Here is a 20,834-nt window from a genome sequence, read left to right on the forward strand (position 1 = left end):
GCTGAGCAGAGTCCGATGTGGGGCTCGATCCCAGGACCCTGAGATCATGACCCGAGCTGAAGGCAGAGGCTTAACCCACTGAGCCACCCAGGTGCCCCAAGATATATTTTTCTTTAAAGTGTTAGAGATGTGAGCAATTTCTCCTGAGTAGTTGAGCGAGCAGAGAGAAGCAGCAATCGGGGCACTGTGGAGAGCGCTAGTTGGATCTTCTGAGTGCCTATGGACTGGTCAAGGGTGTGATATGGTCCTGGCATTTTCTTGTGGTTGCAGCACTCAGTCTTTGGCCCTTTGCTCAGCAGTATCCAGGGATGATGCCTCATTGCTTAATTGCGCAGTTACTGATTCTGCCCTAATTCTTAGAGTCTTGGCATTTCATCTCTTACAACACAAAAACAAGATGGCTGGGTGGGGGCAGCCCACCCAGTGGTGGGGGTTGGGGAAGAATAAAGTTAGCACCAGAGCTAGGATTAGAAAATTTTACTAGCATATTATTTCAATAAGCCAATTCAGAATTGAGCAGAAAGTTCAATCCATGGAAAGCATCCATGAGGTTAGAAAGGTGTTACCTACAGCCAAGCTGTCCAACAAAAATTTCTGTGATGATGAAAATATTTCCTGTCTTTCCAATAGGGTCATCACTACCCACATGTGGCTATTGAGCCTTGAAGTTTGGCTACTACACCCGAGGAGCTGAATTTTTTATTTTATTTCACTGCATTTAGTTCAGTATTTAAATTTTAAATTAATCTAGACTTAACACAGAAATAGTCACGTGTGGCTGGTAGCTATTTTGTTGGAGAATGCAAATTACAAGAGAATTTAGGTAAGCAGGGTACAATTCCTTAGGCATAAGATTAGAAAATGTGTTTACAGGGGTGCCTGGGGGGCTCTTTCGGCTGAATGTCTGACTCTTGATTTTGGCGCAGGTTGTGATTTCAGGATTGCACACGGCGCTCCATGTGGGGCTCTGCGCTAGGCATGGAGATTCTCTCAAGATTCTCTCTCTCTCTGGAAGTGGAGATGCAACGTGGGAGGTTTGAGGAGTAGGAAAAGAATAAATGAAACAAGATGGGATCGGGAGGGAGACAAAGGAGAAGAGACCCTTAATCTCACAAAGCAAACTGAGGGTTGCCGGGGGAAGGGGGGTAGGGAGAGGATGGTGGGGTTATGGACATTGGGGACGGTATGTGCTATGGTGAGTGCTGTGAAGTGTATAAACCTGGAGATTCACAGACCTGTACTCCTGGGGCTAATAATACATTATATGTTTATTAAAAAATTAAAAAATATATTTTTAAAAATTAAATAAATAATTTTAAAGATTCTCTCTCTCTCTCCCTCTGCTCCTCCCCACCCTATGCTTTCTTTCTCTTTCTCTCAGGAAAAAAAAAGAAAAAGAAAAAGGAAAAGAAAAAAGAGAATGTGTTTACAATGGACAGAGAGCCATAATGTAGTATCAGAAAAATTAACATATTAAAGATGTTAAGATAAAGAAAAGTATATTTGCTGTAGGATTCTAGGACATAGGACATCAGGGAAGGGACCCAATGCATTTGGTAATCATTTCCTTCAAGAAGTTTTCCTTGCAACACCCAACATCACCCTAAACTGAATTATATCTTCTTCTTTGTGGTTTCCTTAGCACCTTATCCTTCCTTTTTAGTATAACTCAGTGAAAGTGCACTTCAGTTGTTCATTTGTTTGTCTCTCAATAGACTATAACCCCCTGAGGGAAGGGTCTTTTCTTTCTTTTTTTTTTTTTTGTAAGATTTTATTTATTTATTTATTTAGAATGAGAGAGAGAGAGAGAGAGAGAGAGCATGAGAAGGGGGAGGGGCAGAGGGAGAAGCTGACTCCCCGCTGAGCAGGGAGCCTGATGCAGGACTCCATCCCAGAACTCCAGGATCATGACCCGAGCCAAGGCAGTCACTTAACCAACTGAGCCACCCAGGTGCCCTGGGAAGGGCCATTTCTTATTTACCCTTTATTCTCCTGTCTAGCACAATGGCTGGCATTGTGGGATTTGCATTTGTTACCTTTACGGTGGGATGCTTGTTGGCTGATTACCCTGGGCATTCAGGCCCTTAGTTGTGCTACAAAAGAGAAGCAAGATTTGAAATTATGAGTCTTATTTACGTAAAAAATTCAAATATTTAAGATCACCATGCTTAATAGATTGATATGAAATGAGACATTGATTTGTAGAAATGTGTGGAGCTGAGAAAAGTTGAATTACAGGAGATACTGGCAGTCTTAGATATAAGGGATGATGTCACTTTAAAGGTCATAGTCATGATAAGGGGCTCAAATAGATTTCCCAAGGGAAACTTCCCAGTTCTCATTACTAGCTTAACATTTATTTTATGAAGTATTTAAAATTATAGTGTTTTTTTTTTTTAAACTAATGACAGTAAGCCTACAACCTTTTGTTCGGAGTGTTCAATCTGTTATATTTAATTCTGTAGATATCATGGTATGTGTACAATTATAAAGAATCTTAATTTGTATAAAAATAATTTTTAATGGAACTCTATCAATAACCATAAATGTGTGAAAATCATATGGCATATATAATAAACATCTTGAAGATCAATTATATAGAGATCATCAAAAGGAGGGGTTTTTCTTTCAAATCATTTAACAGTGAGTTAATTATTTATACTTCTTGAGAAATATCATCCTACACTATTACTTTAAGTTAGACACAGAAACACAATAGGTCCTGTATTCTGCATAGATAGATGTGACACAAAACACCACACACATAGAATAAGATAGAGGTTATCTAAAATTCATCATTTCAAGAGAATTAACCACTCATTCCTGAAATGCACTCTTGCATGGTTAAAAGATATTGATTTTATCTTCATTTCCTCAAAAATAGTTCTGTGGATAATTTTTTTCTTCTCTTTTCAATTATATGTGTAATGATTCACATTTTGTCCATTAATGTTAAATTATATAAGAATTTATTTGTGTAGTGCCATTAGGGAAAAGTGTCTTAGCATACAACACAGTAGTCATTATCTCAAATGACCTTGAGATTTCAGGCGTTTTACTTTAGTTGTTTAATATGTTCAAGACTCATATGTCAAGAGAGTGCTTTAATACTATTTGGCTTGATTATGGATAGAGGTTTCTTGTCATTATTTTGACATCTCCCAACTGTCCTCTCTAAGAAACAATTTTTTCCTCACACTTCTATTCATTTAACCTTGATCTATATGTCATTACATGAATTTTCAAAGTGGTTCAATTTTGTCCAAAGATGGAATTTTCCTCAGGGGGAGGGGAGATGCTTCCTGATGTATTTCTGAATACGCCTGCTTGTTTCCTCATTCTGAATGGCATGCTGGTTGTGCTAAAAAGTGGTTTCAGAGTTTAGATTCTGATGATAAAATTATTTGCTGCTTTTGTCATTTGTAAACAGGAAACAATTTCTGACAAGTATCCTTTCACAATATTCTGTTTAATCTGTACACAGGCCGAAGAAGAATTATTTTTCCTTGTTGAATATCATGGGCAGGTTTTTGGAAGAGATTCTGAAATGGCTCTGCTTCACGGGAGACACAGTGAGAAATATATTTCTTTCCATTAATCATATGGGCACTGCCCTAGGAATATCTACCACAGGAAGAACTCACAATGAAAAAGTCTTTATTGGGGCATCTGGGTGGCTCAGTCCATTAAGCATCTGCCTTTGGCTCAGGTCATGATCCTAAGTCCCAAAATGGAGCCCTGCGTAGGGCTCCCTGATCAGTGGGAGTCTGCTCCTCCCTCTCCATCTGCCCCTCCTCTCCACTCATGCTCTCTCTAGCTCTCTCTCTCACCCTCTTTCCAATAAATACATAACATTTTTTTAAAAGTCTTCATTGTGGAAACAGCAAAAAAGAACGACAAAATAGTATTTATTATAGTGTCTAAATCTGTAGTGAAAGTCTTTTGGAAACCCTAATACATTTAATATTGTATAAGGTTCCCATCTAGGATCTATAATCAAATTCCAATAGAATTCTCCCATAAAGTTAGATATATTTATCTTTTAATAAAATGTAATAGAAGTTAACTTCCAGCGAAGAGAAAGTATACATTTTTTTCTATTCATATAGATTACATGAACATTTTTGATATCCTCTGTTGTTTTCCCTGAGATACAATCTCCAAAGGACTGAACAAAATGCTTATTTCATTATTACTTTAAAGTAAATGAAAAGTGAGTATTAAGGATGAAATTTTCCAATTCAAGGGCAATTTCAGAGACATAAGTAATGTATTTCACAGACATGAAAGGAATTTTTACAGTTTCTGGTACAGCATCACGAAGACAGGTTATTTTTAAAACGTCTCTCAAAGCACTTTAAAAAATCTGAAAAGCAAACACTACGTGATTTATATTTAAATGCCTCTATCAAAAATCAGTTGATCTTCTTTTGTTCTTGTAAAGATTCTTTTGGAGAATATTGCTGACATGAGGTCTTTTGTTTTTCACTTGGTCTTCTCTCCAGATGAGTGGATGAAAACCATGCCTCTCTTCACTGATGTGGCCTTTATTTATTTTTTTTAATTTTTAATTGAAACATAATGTAGTTAACATACAGCGTAGCATTAGTTTCAGGTGCAGAATTTAGTGATTCATCAATTGTATATAACACCAGTGCTCAATTACATCAAGTGGCCTCCTTAATGCCCATCAGAACTGGGCTTTAAAAACCATTTCCACATGAAGGATTCCTCTTGCTTCCCCTCCTCTCTCACCAACCCATTTTCTAACGGGTTAATGCTACATATACATAAAAAGAAAACAGCATCCTTGAAAGTTGGCCATTAAAGTCTACTTGTTATTTTTCACCTTTTCACCAAGAGGGGAAGGAGATTAGAATTGTAACTATGTAGTAAGATTAGAGACAAAATTATGGGCGTGGAACAAGAGGACTACAGACCTCATAAGACCAATGTTGAGAAAATAAATGTTTTGGGAGAAATCCTTAAAGATAGAGGAGAAAATGAAATTGGAAAGAGATCTAGAAGATGCATGATATATGTTTGAGAGAAAGGTGTGAAAGCAATCTTTGATGTGAGCAAAGTCAAGATTCGTTTTACCACCGAGTTGGTTATCCAGAGCTACGAACCCAGTGTGGAAGGAAAGAACCACGGACTCCTTGGAGTATCCTGGAGTTCTAAGTGATATGCGGGGATTTAGGGTTCCCAGAATATAAATATTTCCCTAGTTTGCCTCTTCTTCCATTAAGAGGCACGCAGCCACTATGGAGGGCCCGTGAAGATCCTGAGATTTAGTGGGTCCTTTGTGGGAGGAATTGGCACTGGGCTCCCCAGGTCCAGCTTGGTGAAAGACAGACATGGCAGATTCGCCCTGTCATTTCTCAAGGCTCCAGAAAGAAAGCTTTGGCCTGGAAGCCCCAGTAAACATCCCTAAATTGCGTCTTAAGAATTTATTAAGGAAATGGGGGAGTCACAGATGCAGGAACACAGCGATAAGGCCAAGGTGGTTGTCCCTAGGACATGTAACAGTGTCAGCAAAGGGATCGGTGTGAGATAAACAGGGTCAGCAGCAGCAGGTGTCACAGCTAGACTTGTCTTCCTCACAACTTCATAAAATACCCTAGGGAGGAAAGGCTTCTGGATATATAAAAAATCATTTAAATGAATAAGTATCAAACATAGTCTCGTGTTAAATATCAATACAGTCATGAACATTTGTACAGAATTTTGTTTTATTTCAAGTATTCTATTACAATAAGTTTGAGGGCTACACCCCAACTAGGAGAAATGCTTTCTGGTGTAACAGTTTAAAGCTTATATTCTTTTTGCTCTTGTCAAATGACAGATGATATGGATTTTTTAGTAAGTCGTTAGAGAAATGACAGGAAAGTGCCGTTATTCTGAGCAATACTGCCCTTTAGGTATGTTTTATTAGTTTGAATCGCAGCTATTTCCAAGCACATCATTAATAGTGCCTATCACACTAGAGTTAACTGGAGTTCAAATAACGCAGTAATTTACAAAGTATTTGAGACCTTTTAAGTATGATTAAGTTCTGTGGAATATTAAGTTCTGATTTTACCTTCTGAGAATGTTTTGTATAATTTATTTTGAGTGTAAACATATGTTATAATTTAATGTAGGAGAAATTTTGAAAAAACAAATTCATAGCTACATAAAAGTATAGACTTTGGAAGATTTATGTATAGATTTTTCTAAAATTGCTGCTGTGTTGAACCAGAATTGGCCAATTCATTAGGGAATCTTGTAAAAACTCCATTCAAGTACAGCTTTTCATTAAATAACCACTTCCTCTGACATTCATGAGCACGATAAAAGCAAAGTAACAGTTCCTACTGGTAGAAATAAATGATGTTAACCTTGAAACATGTTTCTTGACCTTTATGTGGGATTCTAGGGGCAGAAGAGATGGTAAAAAGGCTTGTCCAGTCTTATTTATTAATGGATTAATGAAAAATGTGTTTACTCATAATGTGTAAGTTAAAAAAATAAAAAGAATTATGTTTTACATTCAATTCCAGTAAGTTAGGACATTTCTTTATATTATATATGTAAAAATGCAAATGCCTGTTTTGCATCAAAAGTATTTTATGCTTAGTTTGTGTGCGCATGTGTGAACCAAAATGCCAGGAATGTGAGTTGTGCCCTTTTTACTTTATAATTGTTGGTACTCAGTGCTTATAATCAATAAAAAGTGCTAATCCAGTAAAAAAATGAAACTGTGATATCAACATGCCTTTTGAGAAGAAAGTTCTTGGCTATATAATTATTTGTTTTTCCCCTCCAGCTTTCCAGACTTCAGATACCAAATCAACACATTAATTAGGAAATATATCAGAAATGTCATATTAGCTATTCAAGGGGAATTAAGCAGTTACAAATATTTTTTTAGAATGATTTATAAAACTGAACATTAGAGACCCATTACTTTTGCAATTATACAATCTTTTAATGCTAGTTATTTTCAACTATTAAGTCACAGGACGTTTTCAAAATATCCCAAAGACATGATCTTTCTGTTCCAAGATTTCGAGTTCACTTTTTTGTTTGTTTTTAACCCATTTATTACACAAATGTGGTCATTCTTAGTTTTGGAAGAATGACAAATACAATTTGGGGGCAATTCTTACCGTAATTGCAGGTCCAGCAAAAGCCAAGCTCAGCAACATGAGGAATGGAATTGCCTCCTGGGTTGGTTCAATATAGGGCATGCTAAGACTCCGGTCATAGCAGCTAAATCCAGAGTGCACGGGTTTGAAGACATCCGTGAGTTCAAGGAAATACAGGCTAACCACCGATGATGCCAATATAGGCAACTGAGAAGGAAGGATAAAGAAGAGCACTTTATTATTGTGCACAGGTCATACATAGGATCAGTGCATCTTTAAGTGGGAACAAATGGCTACTTCCCCTTCTCTCACCACTCTCCTCTGATCTCAGACTTAATACCTTTCATAAATGCTATGGCTTCTACTTTCAGAACATCTAATTCACCTACCTGACACCAGCCTCCTATGAGCCCATGTCATGTCCCTCACCTTTGCTCTCAGATCACCTCCTAACTGGTGGTGTACTTTCACTCTTCTCTCCCCACCCCACCTATCCATTTTCCACCCAGCAAACCAAGGGGTCTTTGGAAAATATTTTTTTTATCATATCCCTCCTGATCATAACCACTCTAAGTGCTTTCCATTCTACTTGAAAAGTATCCAAATGTCACATCATGGAATACAAATTTATGCATGAACTGGCTCTTGTTTCAGTTTCTTACATCTTTCTGTATGATGTTTATACAATTCCCCAAGCTCCTGCCCACTATAATCTAATTGGTTTCCACACTTTTCCTGAACAGTCCTATACATTTCTACCTAGTGTCTTTGCGTTTGCTGTTCCTTCTTCTGTTTGTGCTCTTCCCCTGGCTCTTGGAAAAGACTGGTTTCTTTTCATCTTTTAATGATGATTTCCTGTCACCCGGCCCCCCAATAGAGAGTCAAGGCCACACAGGCTCTTCCCAGTGGCATTGGGCCCAGGAGGAAGTCAAAGGTCAAAGGCAGAAGGAATAGTCAAGATGGTGAGGCCCACAGGGAAACAAAAGTTGAGAGTCAGAGTTCAAAATCTGTGGTCCCCAAGGGCAAGAATTGTGCTGCTTTTCCAGCCAAAACAAAGGAAAACCTCATCCCTAAAGAGGTTGTTGTCCATGCGGCCAAGGGGAGGCCCAAGGCCAAGGCCAAGGCTGCTGCTCCTCCTAGGGGTGGTGAGTCCAAGATGAACCCCTGGTCAGGACAACAGAGGCCCCCAATGGCTTGAGGAGGCTGGCCATGCCCACCAAGGCCTCATCGTCCAAACTGGCCAGTAGGAAGGCAAAGGCTGAAAGCTAGAGCTGCCGTGGAGACATGGAGATCCTGCCTGAGTTGTTATTCCCCAACAAACCCTCACTCTATTTATTTCATTATAACCTATTTATCAGCAAAGGCTTTTACACACACACACACACACACACACACACACACACGATAGCCCTTGGTTCATCCTTCCCTCTCTGCCCTTATCATCTTGCTTGATACTCTTCATGGCATTGATCATTAACCGAAATTACCTTGTCAATTTAATACTTCACCTGTTTATTTTTCATCACCCTCTCCCCATCTCCCACAGAAATACGTGTTCCATAAAGTGAGAGTCTGCCAGTGATGTTTATTTATTGCTAAGTCAGGGCACAGAATTGTTCCCGCCATGTGGTGGGCACATAGTACATATTTAATAACTTAATACTGCAATAAATACTTGTTGATAAATGACTAATTGAATAAGTTAATAATCAGACTAGAGTTACCAGATTTAGTAATGAAAATACAGGTCACCCAGTGAGATTATAATTTCAGATAGGCAACGAGCAATTTTTAGGATAAGTATGTCCCATGCAATATTTGGGGGATACTTAAACTAAGAATTATTTCCTGTTTGCGTGAAATTGTAATTGCACTGGATGTCCTTTAGTTTGTCTGGTTAAGTCTATATTACACATTTACCTTCAAGACTTTGTATTATGGATTCAGTTATTTATTCACTCAACCTACAATATCTCAGGTACTATGTGGATGCGAGCTATAATATGGTTGAACAGGACATGGGCTTGGCCAGCAAGATTATGAGACACCTGCTCAGCTTAAGAGAAAATACTGCAAGTACATTGATGGTAGACCTTTCAGAATCTGAAAATTCAGTTTAAATAGCACATATATTAAGAGTTGCTTAGCCTAAGGCTGTGTTACTTGTAGAGGATACAATATTTATTTGACTAAACAGAACAGATTTTTGATGAAGACAATAGTGACCATCCATCATATCTGGATGTTCAGTTAAAAAAATAAATTTACAAAACAGGATTATGCCTTCTATTCCCAAGGGTCTTTTTATAATGAGGTGAGAATTAAGTTTATTAGAAAAACTAATTATCTATAGAGATTAATCTGGCATTGTCCTGTTTTTCAGATTTATGCTTTTCAATAGGACAAAAAGCACATCGAAACACTCACATTTCTCTCATTAGAACCCATGATCATTTGTTCACTTAAAATATCTGATCATTTCTCCCCACCACTCCCCTCTCCTGTAATACACAACTAGGAGTTTTCATTCTCAACCAATAAAACACCACTTCATGCTGCATGTGCGTGATTGAGATTTTTCATTTAAATCCACTTAATTCTTCATTTAAATCCACTTTTAGTATATTTTAGTTTTAATTTAACAAGAAATGCATATAGCCCTTACTATGTGCTGTGAAGTTTCTGTTTTAGAAAGCTTAAATAATTTTATTAATTAATTTTTAACTCATTTAACTTAAGACTTTTTATTATGATATAATGTTGGTGCTATTACTATCCTTGTTTTGTAGGTGGATAAGCCCAGTCTTCTCTAGTGAGTGTTCGAGGTAGGTTTTGAGCCCATGAATTGTATCTCCCAAATCTTATTTCTTAATCACACTCTATGCTTTTTGTTTGTTTATTTTCAAAAATGGGATTAGAGTTTTAGGATAATGAAACACAACTAGCATCAATTAAAAGGGGGGCTATTTAGCTTAAAGTTCTGTTGTCTTCCCTAGTAAAGACATTAAATTGCCATTGAATTTTGTGGATGATAACTTTAGAATCTGCTTAACTGTACCAGTGAAGATATAGCCATGAAATGAAAGTTGTATTCCTATATTGTGCGTATGTCTGTGTGTGTACGTGTATGTGTGTGTACATGTATGTGTACGTGTATGTGTAAATATGTGTATGTGTAAATAGGGAGTGTGTGTACGTGTATGTGTAAATAGGGAGGGACACTCTGAATTCAACATACTGTAGTCAAACCAGTCAGGTCATACGGTTTTCAAGGGAGGTTCTAATATCAGCTCTCCCACTCACTACCAACAATGTGACCTTAGAAATGTTTTCCTTAAATCTCAGTCTTATCTATGAAGTAGGTATATTGACAGTATGTACCCATCATCACAGGCAGCTGAAAGGATTAAATGAACTAGTGCAAGTAATTTTCAACAATACCTAGAATGAAGAATAGCTTATAAATGTTAGTATTATTACTATTGTTGCTGTTGTTATAACTATTAATAATATTATACTTGTCAAATGTCCCCTTTTTTGTAATTCTTTATATGGTAATCTATTTTGAAAGTCATTTCCTCACTCTTAATTCCCTGGCACTTCTTTTTAGGAATTTATTTTTTATTTATTTATTTTTTATGTGACAGAGCACGCACAAGTGAGAGAGGAAGAGAGAGAGCACACAAGCCCAACCAGGGAGGAGGGGCAGAGGGAGAGGGAGAAGCTGACTCCCTGCTGAGCTGGGAGCCCAATGATGCAGGGCTCTCAGATCATGATCTGAGCTGAAGGCAGACACTTAACCAACTGAGCCACCCCCATGCCCCTCTTTTCAAGAAATTTTTATATGCTCTTCTTTATTATCAGTTATCTGCTAGGTTAGTTGGAGCCTTTGCTCTGCTTCCCAAATGAAAATCTCCTTAAAGTGGGGGCCTAATCTTACTCATTTCTACACTTCCATGAATATTATACATGAGTGACTTCTAAATATATATACATATATATGAATATAATAAATTAGTTTTTTGAGTAAAAATTAATTTCCTTCTGTAATGTTATTCACCTTAGTCATTTCAGACATCAGCTTTCTTTCAAGATTTTTCCTAGTGACACAGTTTTTCTACCCATGTATTAATAGCTTTTATAGAAACATATTTCAAGACCCTCATCTGTTTTCAAAATAATGGTCATATTTTTCTTCTTTTTGGTGTTTGTTTCTCTGGATTTTTAAAAATATCTTTTATTCCTTGTATTCTAATTTGTTTTTAAGAAATAGTGATTTGGGTACGCCTGGGTGGCTCAGTTGGGGAAACATCTGCCTTCGGCTTGGGTCATGATCCCAGGGTCCTGAGATCAAGTCCTGCATTGGGCTCCTTGCTCAGCCGGAAGCCTACTTCTCCCTCTGCCTGCCACTTCCCTTGCTTGTGTCGTGTCTCTCTCTCTTTCTCTCTCTCTGACAAATAAATAAATATCTTTTAAAAAAGAATGATTTGAACAAAATATTTATAATATTTTAGAAAAAAGTAATTTTATACATTGTTGTCCTATATTGTATTTTACTACCAGACAACAATGAATTAGATTACAATGCTTCCTTCTAACACACTTATCTTCAGAGGTATCCTTCATCTTATGAAATATTCATCAACAAAACTTCTTTTTCAATGGAAGAACTTTAACAGATGGTATGCACTAATTTGGGCACACATATAGAATTGATATATATATACATAATAAAATTGCACAGACATCTTTCGAATGCATTTAAAATGAGATTTTAAAAGAGATTTTAAAAGATCCATATAGGCAAGAATTAAGAATTTTATTCTCCACTTACGTTGTAACCAAGAAAAAAGTGTGAACTAACTGTTTTTATGTAGCAATACAGAGGAGGGAAATTACCTAAAGATTAGGAAAATAGTTTTCAAAAAAAAAAAAAAAGATATTGATTCTTATAATTACCATCTGCTAAGGAACTTGTGAGCAAAAATAATAGAAGCAATTTTTAAGAGAAAATTACTACAGTTTTAGAAGACAAGGCAAACAAAAGAAATATGTTTCAAAAGATTACATTTGCTAGATAATATTGATTTTTTGAGGCTTTTTTAAAAAATCAAATCGACAGTATATATCAATTTTAGCAAAACATTTTATGGAATCTATCATGACATTTTATCTAGGTCAGATAACTTACTTGCTTTTAGCATGCTGATAATGAGAACAAGCTTTCTTCCTCATTTGGGAGAGTTTTCTTTGCTCTTGGCCTAGAGTAATACAAATTCCGTTCCATTCTTTTCCTCTTTCATGGCCATCATGAATGTAGAGTCTTACAAAATCCTCTTAAACTGGTGGTATCAGAGCCGCAAAGAGCCAATTAACATGTATAATATCAATGCTCCTTTGTTTTTTATTTATTCAACAAGTATTTACTGAGAACCTGCTAGCGGTGGGTCTTGTTCAGTGTCCTGGGAATACAGGCGGAATAAGCCAAAGTCCTTGTTCTCATTCTCGCTGAGGAAGGCAGATAACAATTTAAAAATTATAATCTGAGAACGAACATGTGCTTTAAGGAAGATAAGAGGGAAGGCTGTGGTAATTGAGTGCCTGGATTGCTCTTCTGGATCTGGGAAGGCCTACCTCAGTAGGTATCATTTAAGCAGAGATTTCACGGGACAAGAAAGAACTCATCATCTAAAACCCAGGTGAAAAGCAGACTCAAAAGGGAGCAGCGACAGAAGAAGAAGTCAGAGAGGTGGATTTGGGGCCAAGCTTGGCAGAGCACTGAAGGCTGTGGCCTGAGTTAATATTTTAGGCAAAGTACGTTTGGAAACGCTTTGGAGAATTTAAGCAGAGGTTTAATATGACTTGAAATAGGTCTTACAGACATCGCTCTGACTGTTGGGTTGAGGATGGATATGGTGGGTCCAAAGTAGAAGCAGGGTGAAAATGTAGAAGGCTCATCAAAACTCAGCAAATACTTATTGACTACGTCGTGTGTGCCTGACCCTGGTCTGTGAGTGAGGAAGACGGCAATCGACGACAGAAAACTCCCTGCCCCCACGGAGCTTCCATTCTAGTGGAGGCATGGCCCCTAACCTAAGCCAGGCAAGACACTGACGCAGTAGAGAAGTTGCCAGATCTCAATCTGATTCTGGAGGCAGAAATGACAGGACTTATTGGCAGTCTAGTCCTGGAAGGAAAAAGAATCAAGACTGATTTCAAGGATCCTAGGCTTGGGCAATAGGGTCAGTGGCATCATTTATCAGAAGGAGGAAGGCTGGGAGAAGCTTGAGTAGGAGAAATCTAAGGCTCTGTTCTGGAAGTATGAAAGGTGAGATGCCTCTTAGGTATCAAAATATAGCTGTTAGAAAAGAGTAAGATGCCATTCTGGACTGAGGCTGTTGGTGAAAAGCTGCATGTGACTGATACAGGATGATTTTTTTTTATTATTTAAAAAAATTTTTTTTTCCTCACCTTAGCACATACCCTCCCCAATGTCCATCACCCAGCCACCTCATCTCTCCCATCCCCCTCCCCTCCAGCAACCCTCGGATTTAAACACCACCACGCTCAAGAAATTTCAGAATGAAATTACTTTGCTTTTAATATGAATAATGACACAAGAAGTCAAAGAATGTAACTGTGTAGATTCATACCACTCATATGCAAGAGGTAATCTACAAGAAAAGGGACATTTTTAAATGTGAATAATACATTTAATTTGATTTGATTTATTTTTTGCAAATAAAAAGTTTAAATGGGAGACTGGGAACCAATTCTGGTAAAATATCCCCAAATCATATAAAAAGTGAAATTTAAAACATTAATATAATATACTGAAATCAAGTTCAAAGTAGAAGAAATATTAGCAGATCAAAGTAATTTTACTAAAGCTTATGCCACAAAGGAGGTTGTCATAGGTCAACACAGTGATGATAGAATTTTCTACTTCCTACAGTGCAATATTTAATGACATTTCTGGTAATTTTTGCCTTGTAGCTAATCCAGATAAATGTTTCCTTAAGATATTGGCAATGATAATTAATAATATATACTATAGTATAGTATACAGTTTTATAGTTTATATCACTATCTTAATTGCAGCATATTTAGATAAACTACAATGAATCTCAAAAATATAAGAAAACACACTGGCATGCATAGGGTAGTTAAGGGAAGGAAACGGTCAGGAATGAGTCTATAACACCATTCTAGTTCTAGGTACCTAAATGAGTTTTCACAAACAAACTGGCTGTCGTTTAAATGGCATGTATAGATACAAATTCAAACAAGGCAGTGTGGTAGAACGAAACCAATGCCAGCTTCGGAGACAGGAGAAGTCAGTTTCTTCCCTCATTTATTCCACCAGCTTCTAGAATTCGGGGCAAGTCGCTTCACCTTTCTGGGCCTCATCTGTTCTTAGTGAAATATATACATACATGTATATATAGATAACCATAAATACATGGTTATCTACTTCTAGAATTCTCCATGTGCCGGCATGATTTCGGAGGCATCTCACTCATTTCTTTCACATGGTCACTACTCTCTATAATGTATTAGATCTGCTACCTGTGTCCTCCACATGAGTCATTTCATCCTCTAAGATATTTCTAGACTGATTTTTCTTTCTTTCTGCCTTTCTCTCTCTTTCTTTCTTTCTTAAAGGTTTTATTTATTTGAGAGAGAGAGAATGAGAGAGCATGAAAAGGGAGAGGGTCAGAGAGAGAAGCAGACTCCCCGCTGAGCAGGGAGCCCGATGCAGGACTCGATCCCTGGAATCCTGGACCATGATCTAAACCAAAGGCAGTTGCTTAACCAACTGAGCCATGCAGGCGCCCTAGGCTGATTTTTCTAGAGTTCATATCTGATCATGCCTTTTAAGAGTGTCTCACTAACAACGAAATAAAGTGCCAATTTTTTAGAATGGCACCTTTGACCTTTTATATTCTCGCTTAATCTACTTTCCTGTTTAATTTTGCTCCATACCTACTTTCCACAGTCCTGCTATGTTCCCATTACACTTATGTCTCAAAAGGCATGTTCTAGGCTCTGTTTTACACTACATTTTCACATTCATGTCCCATAAAAATTGTCCTCATAAAGGTCAAGTTGACATGATTTTTTTCTCCCTGAAACTTTCTCCATGCTCTTTATTCAGAACAGAAGACTCTGACTCCTATACTCCATATGTATTCTATTGTAGGACGTATCTGTCTGCCTTGGACTATAGTTTTTTGTATATCACCAGCCCTAGTCTAAAGATTAACTACTTAAAACTACTTAAAAAGATTTACTTACTTGAGACCTGTGTATCTCACACAGTGTTCTGAATGTTTCAGGCATTCGGTAAATGTTTACCAAATTTAATCAAAAGAAATCAAGACATTACTATTAATTAAATGGAAAACTTGAATGATTTCTTAACAATCCATAGCATATGCTTTGGGGATGTGGGTGCCAGATACTGAGCCTAGGTCTATAACAGATTGCTGCATTCAGTCCACACCTTATAAAGTTTCTATTGATATCCCCAATTTACAGATGAGAAAACTGAGGCAGATGTCGGTAACGTGAATTGTCCAGGGGTCACAAAGCTGGTGAGTGGGAGTACCCAGATTCCTACACAGATGCCCAAGTCCAGAAAACAGGCCGTCAACTTCTTTGCTCATGGGTCTCAGCCTACTTTCCCTTCAACATTGCTACAAAGGCTGTGATTGCTGAAGGGAAAAAGGGTGTTGCAGGGAATATGTGATGTTTGAAAAAAGTCACCCACTTCTTAACTCTTAAACAGTTTCTCTATCAACTTCTTTAGCCCCCGAACATGAAAATGGATTCTTTTTTTAAAAAATTATTTATTTATTTGACAGACCGAGAGAGAGAGTACAAGCAGGGGGAGTGGCTGGCAGAGGGAAAAGCAGGTTCCCCATTGAGAAAGGAACCCAATGTGGGACTTGATCCCAGGACTCTGGGATCATGACCTGAGCCAAAGGCAGATACTTAATCCACTGAACCACTGAAGCACCCCATGAAAACAGCTTCTTGTGCTCAAATCTACTACCTGTCTTTTCTGCAGCTCGGTTCACTTCCAGTTACTAAAAGTAATTATTTATTGAGCAGTAATTCATATCTAAAAAGAAAAGAACTTTTATTGGGTTTTTATGTAGGCATTTCCCCATGAGTTATCTAATTTAATACTCATGACCTCTTTGGGAATTGTAAGATAAATTTTGAGAGAATATCCTGCCCCAGATACGTTAAACAGTGTGCCTGGCTCCTCAGTGCCAAGCCCGAGTAAGGAACCTTATCTGTTCAGTTCCCAGAAGCACAAGCCCCACTTCACCCTGCTGCCGCTCTGGCACATGTCACCGTCTGGCATTCGTCCGGTGTTTTCCAGGAAAGAAGAGCCCCAGGCTTCCGTGGAAATGCCACATAAGGACAGAGGCGAGAAATGGCCATGTGTGTGTGAGGGGTTTCAACAGCGGCAGCAAAAGTGAAAAGCCCTAGGCACTTTCAAATCACACTCTCAATGATCTCATATTCCAAGGTCTTAATGCTCTTCCCTGTGCAGTTTCTCCAATGTAATTTTATTATTATTATTATTTTTTGGTAATATCTTAAGAACCCTTAATTATATCTTGGATGTTTTCTGCTCTCATCTTCATTTTTTTTTCCTCGTAAATAACTTCTAGTATAAAATACCAGGGATTGGGACACCCTTAAATCTCCAGATGCTTTCCTGTCCTCAGTGATTTCTTTGGATCACTTTCTCTAGCTGCACAGGGATCGCCTCATGAATGCCTCTGTCACAGCGACTGCCATATGGGATGGCAGTTGTTCTCTACTTTTCTCTTTTATTCAATGATATGACCCTTGAGAACAGAGAAATGGTCTTATTCACATCTCTATTCCCCAGGCCTAGTATAGCAAAGGACATACTCAGTAGCCTCAATGTAGAATAAATATGTACATGGCTGGCTCAGAGATGTTAAGTGTTTTACACAATTCTTGTCGTGTGGCTAATATGATAAAACAAAAATACCCATGTTAAAAGATCCTTGCCTACTTCTCTCACAGAACATGCTCCTACTGTAAATTTCTACAATTCTAATAATGATTTTTTTAAGCACTGAAGAAGACAAGAAACTCAAACTAAGTCCTTCAAATAGTAAAGTTTAAAATAAAAATACATGTCTGTTTTATCACCTGAATATTGAACCAGCATTAGGCTTGGGGTAGTAAGCTTTGTATTCAGTTTTAACCTCAGGTTTTGAAGATTTTCTTCTCTTATATAATTAGACAATGAAGTATGTACATTGTCTTGGAAAGCATTTTGTTCTTTAAACCAAATTAGACACTAAGACCTGAGGCTGGGGACCCATACCTCAATTGTTAAAAGTAATTGCTTTTAAATCTTTCTAGAGTTGTAATTTCGTTTCCCTTACAACATATACCTGGCTTCAAAAAATATGGGTACATGTAGCAATTTAATGCTACTTCCATGGGTCATTTAAAGTAGTTTACGTTTCCGAACTCTTTCAATCTTCATAAAACCTCTTACTATTATTAGGTACCATTATTATCCCCACAGATGGGAGAACTGAGGCAAGACAGATGACATGATTCGTGCAAGATTATACAGCTGGTTAGCTAGATTATAAACTCCAAGAAACCCAGCATCAGTGTTCATGTTCGTGATCATTATACTTCCTGCATTTTGCTAAAATTTCCACCTCTGACCTTTGCCTTCACAAAGACAATGAGAAATAGAAAAAATAAACAAATATAAAGTACATTTTAGCTTTATATACCATGGATGCCTCCCTATAATTTCTGCTGTGATTGGTATTATGCATGTATTTTTGATATCTCTTAAAAAATTACAATTTTAATATACTTAGATTAAATGATATTTTCACTATCACTTGGATTATTTAATTCATGTAGAGAAAGCATACATATTTTCCCCTGAATGGTCTTACAAAGGAAATACATAATACATTTGGGGTCCAATACATATTTCCTAATATGAAACAACATAGGAGTAAAAGAAAAATTAATAAATATTGTCATGCGATGTCAGGGAAATGAAATCTAACTAAAAATTACTGCAATTTTGAGACATGGAATAACAAAACCAAAATTCTGATTTTGAGATCTAAAGTGATACCTAATTTTGTGTAATAAACACAGAAATTATTGAATTCCATACATGAGTCATTTGAAAAATTTTTGAGTTTTTTACTAAACTCAGGCACCAAATTTATCATTTAAACTGTTTTATATAAGTACTAATAAAGTTTATATTTTTTACTATGTAATAATTGATTTAAATCTTAACATTTATTAAGCGTATACTTTGTAGCTGATAGATTTTACTTGACCTATCAATTATCCAGCAAAGGGATTTCTAATCCATTATTTTAGATAAGAATTTAACAATGTCTCGTGAGCCACTCTCTCCTTCAAGCTTTTCTCCTACATACTTAGATGCATACTAAAATGCATATTATAAGCCCACCTTCAAGATTAAAGATTTTCCAAGACTGCTAAGGATTTTATTTACTTGAATGTATCTGTGAAAGATATCAACAAATATAAACAGAATATTGAAGGTAAAATATTAATGTGGGACAGGACATTAATAACTTTCATTTCCAACATCTTAAGGCTGTGATTAAATTAAGTATAATTGTATCATGTGTTTCATTTTGACATGCATCAAAAAGTCAGATGAGTAAATATACACACAAAATACGATGTGATGTGACATACAAGTACATCTGGCAAAGAGGCACAACTTATTACTCAAGTTTTAAACAAATAAATCTAATTACTGCTGAATTGCTTGACCAACACAAAAAACTGGGAAAGTCAGTAGTAGTTTGAACCAAAAGTCAAAGAATAAATGAAATCATATGTTTGCGTGTGCATGTGCATGTGTATGTGTGTGTGTGTGTGTGCGCCATTTGGCAGACTTTCTAGAGTTTCACCTGGTACCATGCACAGATCTTCAGAAGGTGGCACAGTAGGGCAGAAATGTCTCTGAGCTGGAGGGACCGTTAAGCATTGTTGTAGCTGATGACATTTTTAAGCAACCTCCCCACCCATTTCAAGAAGTAGCCATCCATTACAGATTTGGTTAACCCTTGCTCATATGCCAAGATTTCAGCAGCTTCTGATTTTGGCAACCCAACCATCTGGTCTGTGTAGCTAAGCAGCTCTATCTTGCCATTGAAGTGGGGGAGGTCCCTGCCCCACTGCCCAAGCTCAGTGAGTGTCTGCCCCTCTGTTATGCTTAACTGCCTCTGTCTAGATTAGAAGTTGTTGTCCTCGTTATGGTTTTTAATGTGGCCTGGAAAATGAAGACACAACACAGGAGAGGATGAGAGACTGAAACACAGCTCACGAAGGTATTTGTGTTTCTTGGGGTCATCTCTTATTACCCATCTCTCCTCTCCTCTGTTGTGTTGACTTCTGCAATCTTAAAGTGCAAGGGTGGTGATGGTGGAAGGGGAAGAGCCTGTGGAGTCAGGTGGGCTGGGAGCTTTGGAACGGACAGTGTGTAAAATTCTTTTATAGCCCTGGAGAACAGGCATCTTCTGGAAGGTATTGCACTTGGCCCTTCTTGGACATGTTGGAACACATATCCGGGAGATAAAGTCTTAGCGATCTCTTCCCTTGTTTCTGAACCGGACTAGAAAGACCACTAGCCTTTGGAATCAGCCAGAGAAGACTGAGGCCAAGGCTAAGACCAAAGCTGAGGCCCAGTACAGTCTCTATCTCCCTATCTCCAGTGACTGACAGATTTCTTGACCAATGTGACATTAATGCAACACAAATTTATTGAGACCCTATTACCTTCTCTCTGCTATTTCTATTGCTCTAGAGGTTAGAGTTTAAAAAAATAATAATTATTATTATCTTAACTATCTCCTGGTCTAACTATCTAAAAAGTCACCAGAACCAATATTGTCCATGAAATAACTATATATGCATGAGACTTAAATATCAAAGAATCTAGCATCATTGAATAAATTTCTTCATACATCTATTAAATTCAACTGGAAGCTAGAAACCCAATGAGAACCTAAAGTAGAAAAGTTTCAAAAGTTAATTTCTTTCCAGTATACAGTTTACAACAGAGTGTTGCCTGTCTTTTGATGTCTTTCCATGGAGAAAACTCATAATTTAAACCCAAATCTTTACAATTGGAAGCTCTGTTTCAATCACTCAAATCTCAGTTGCTACAATACAAGCATTTCCAGATCATCACACAGGAAGAAAAAAACCTGTTAATTCTTTGGTGTGTATCCAACTGTTTCAAAAAAAATTTCAATGAATTTCACCCCAATAGCCTAAGTGAGGTTACTTATTCCCAAAGATTAGATTATCCTTTGATTCATCTTTTCTTGTAGAATATATATATTTTTTTATATCATAGATGGCTGAAATGAAACATGAGAATATATGTATTTTGCACTGGATAGCTGCTGCTGAGTTCATATACAGTACCATAAAATTCTAAAAAGATTTGAATGGCAGGGTCTCACAGAGTATGGACCTACCAACATCCTTGGAGCAAAAACCCGCAGTAGAGTGTTGCACTAGCATATAGAAAATGTTCAGTGAATGTGAATTTTCTCCCACTGACAAGGTTAAGTAAGGATACTAAAAGCAAGTGGTTTCCATTTTGTGAATGTGTGT

At 37.2% G+C, this 20,834-nt stretch overlaps 1 protein-coding gene across 1 annotated transcript in view; it reads right to left on the reverse strand.

Moving 5' to 3' along the window:
• Positions 1-20,834, reverse strand: part of PLPPR4 (phospholipid phosphatase related 4) — a 41,700-nt gene that overhangs the window by 12,061 nt on the left and 8,805 nt on the right. Inside the window, exon 2 of the mRNA XM_080801157.1 lies at positions 7,152-7,337. Coding sequence (XP_080657283.1) covers positions 7,152-7,337 — 186 coding nt within the window. The remainder of the gene's footprint in view (positions 1-7,151; positions 7,338-20,834) is intronic.

The sequence above is a fragment of the Martes martes genome (genome assembly GCF_963455335.1).
Source record: "Martes martes genome assembly, chromosome: 4".
Taxonomy (NCBI): domain Eukaryota; kingdom Metazoa; phylum Chordata; class Mammalia; order Carnivora; family Mustelidae; genus Martes; species Martes martes.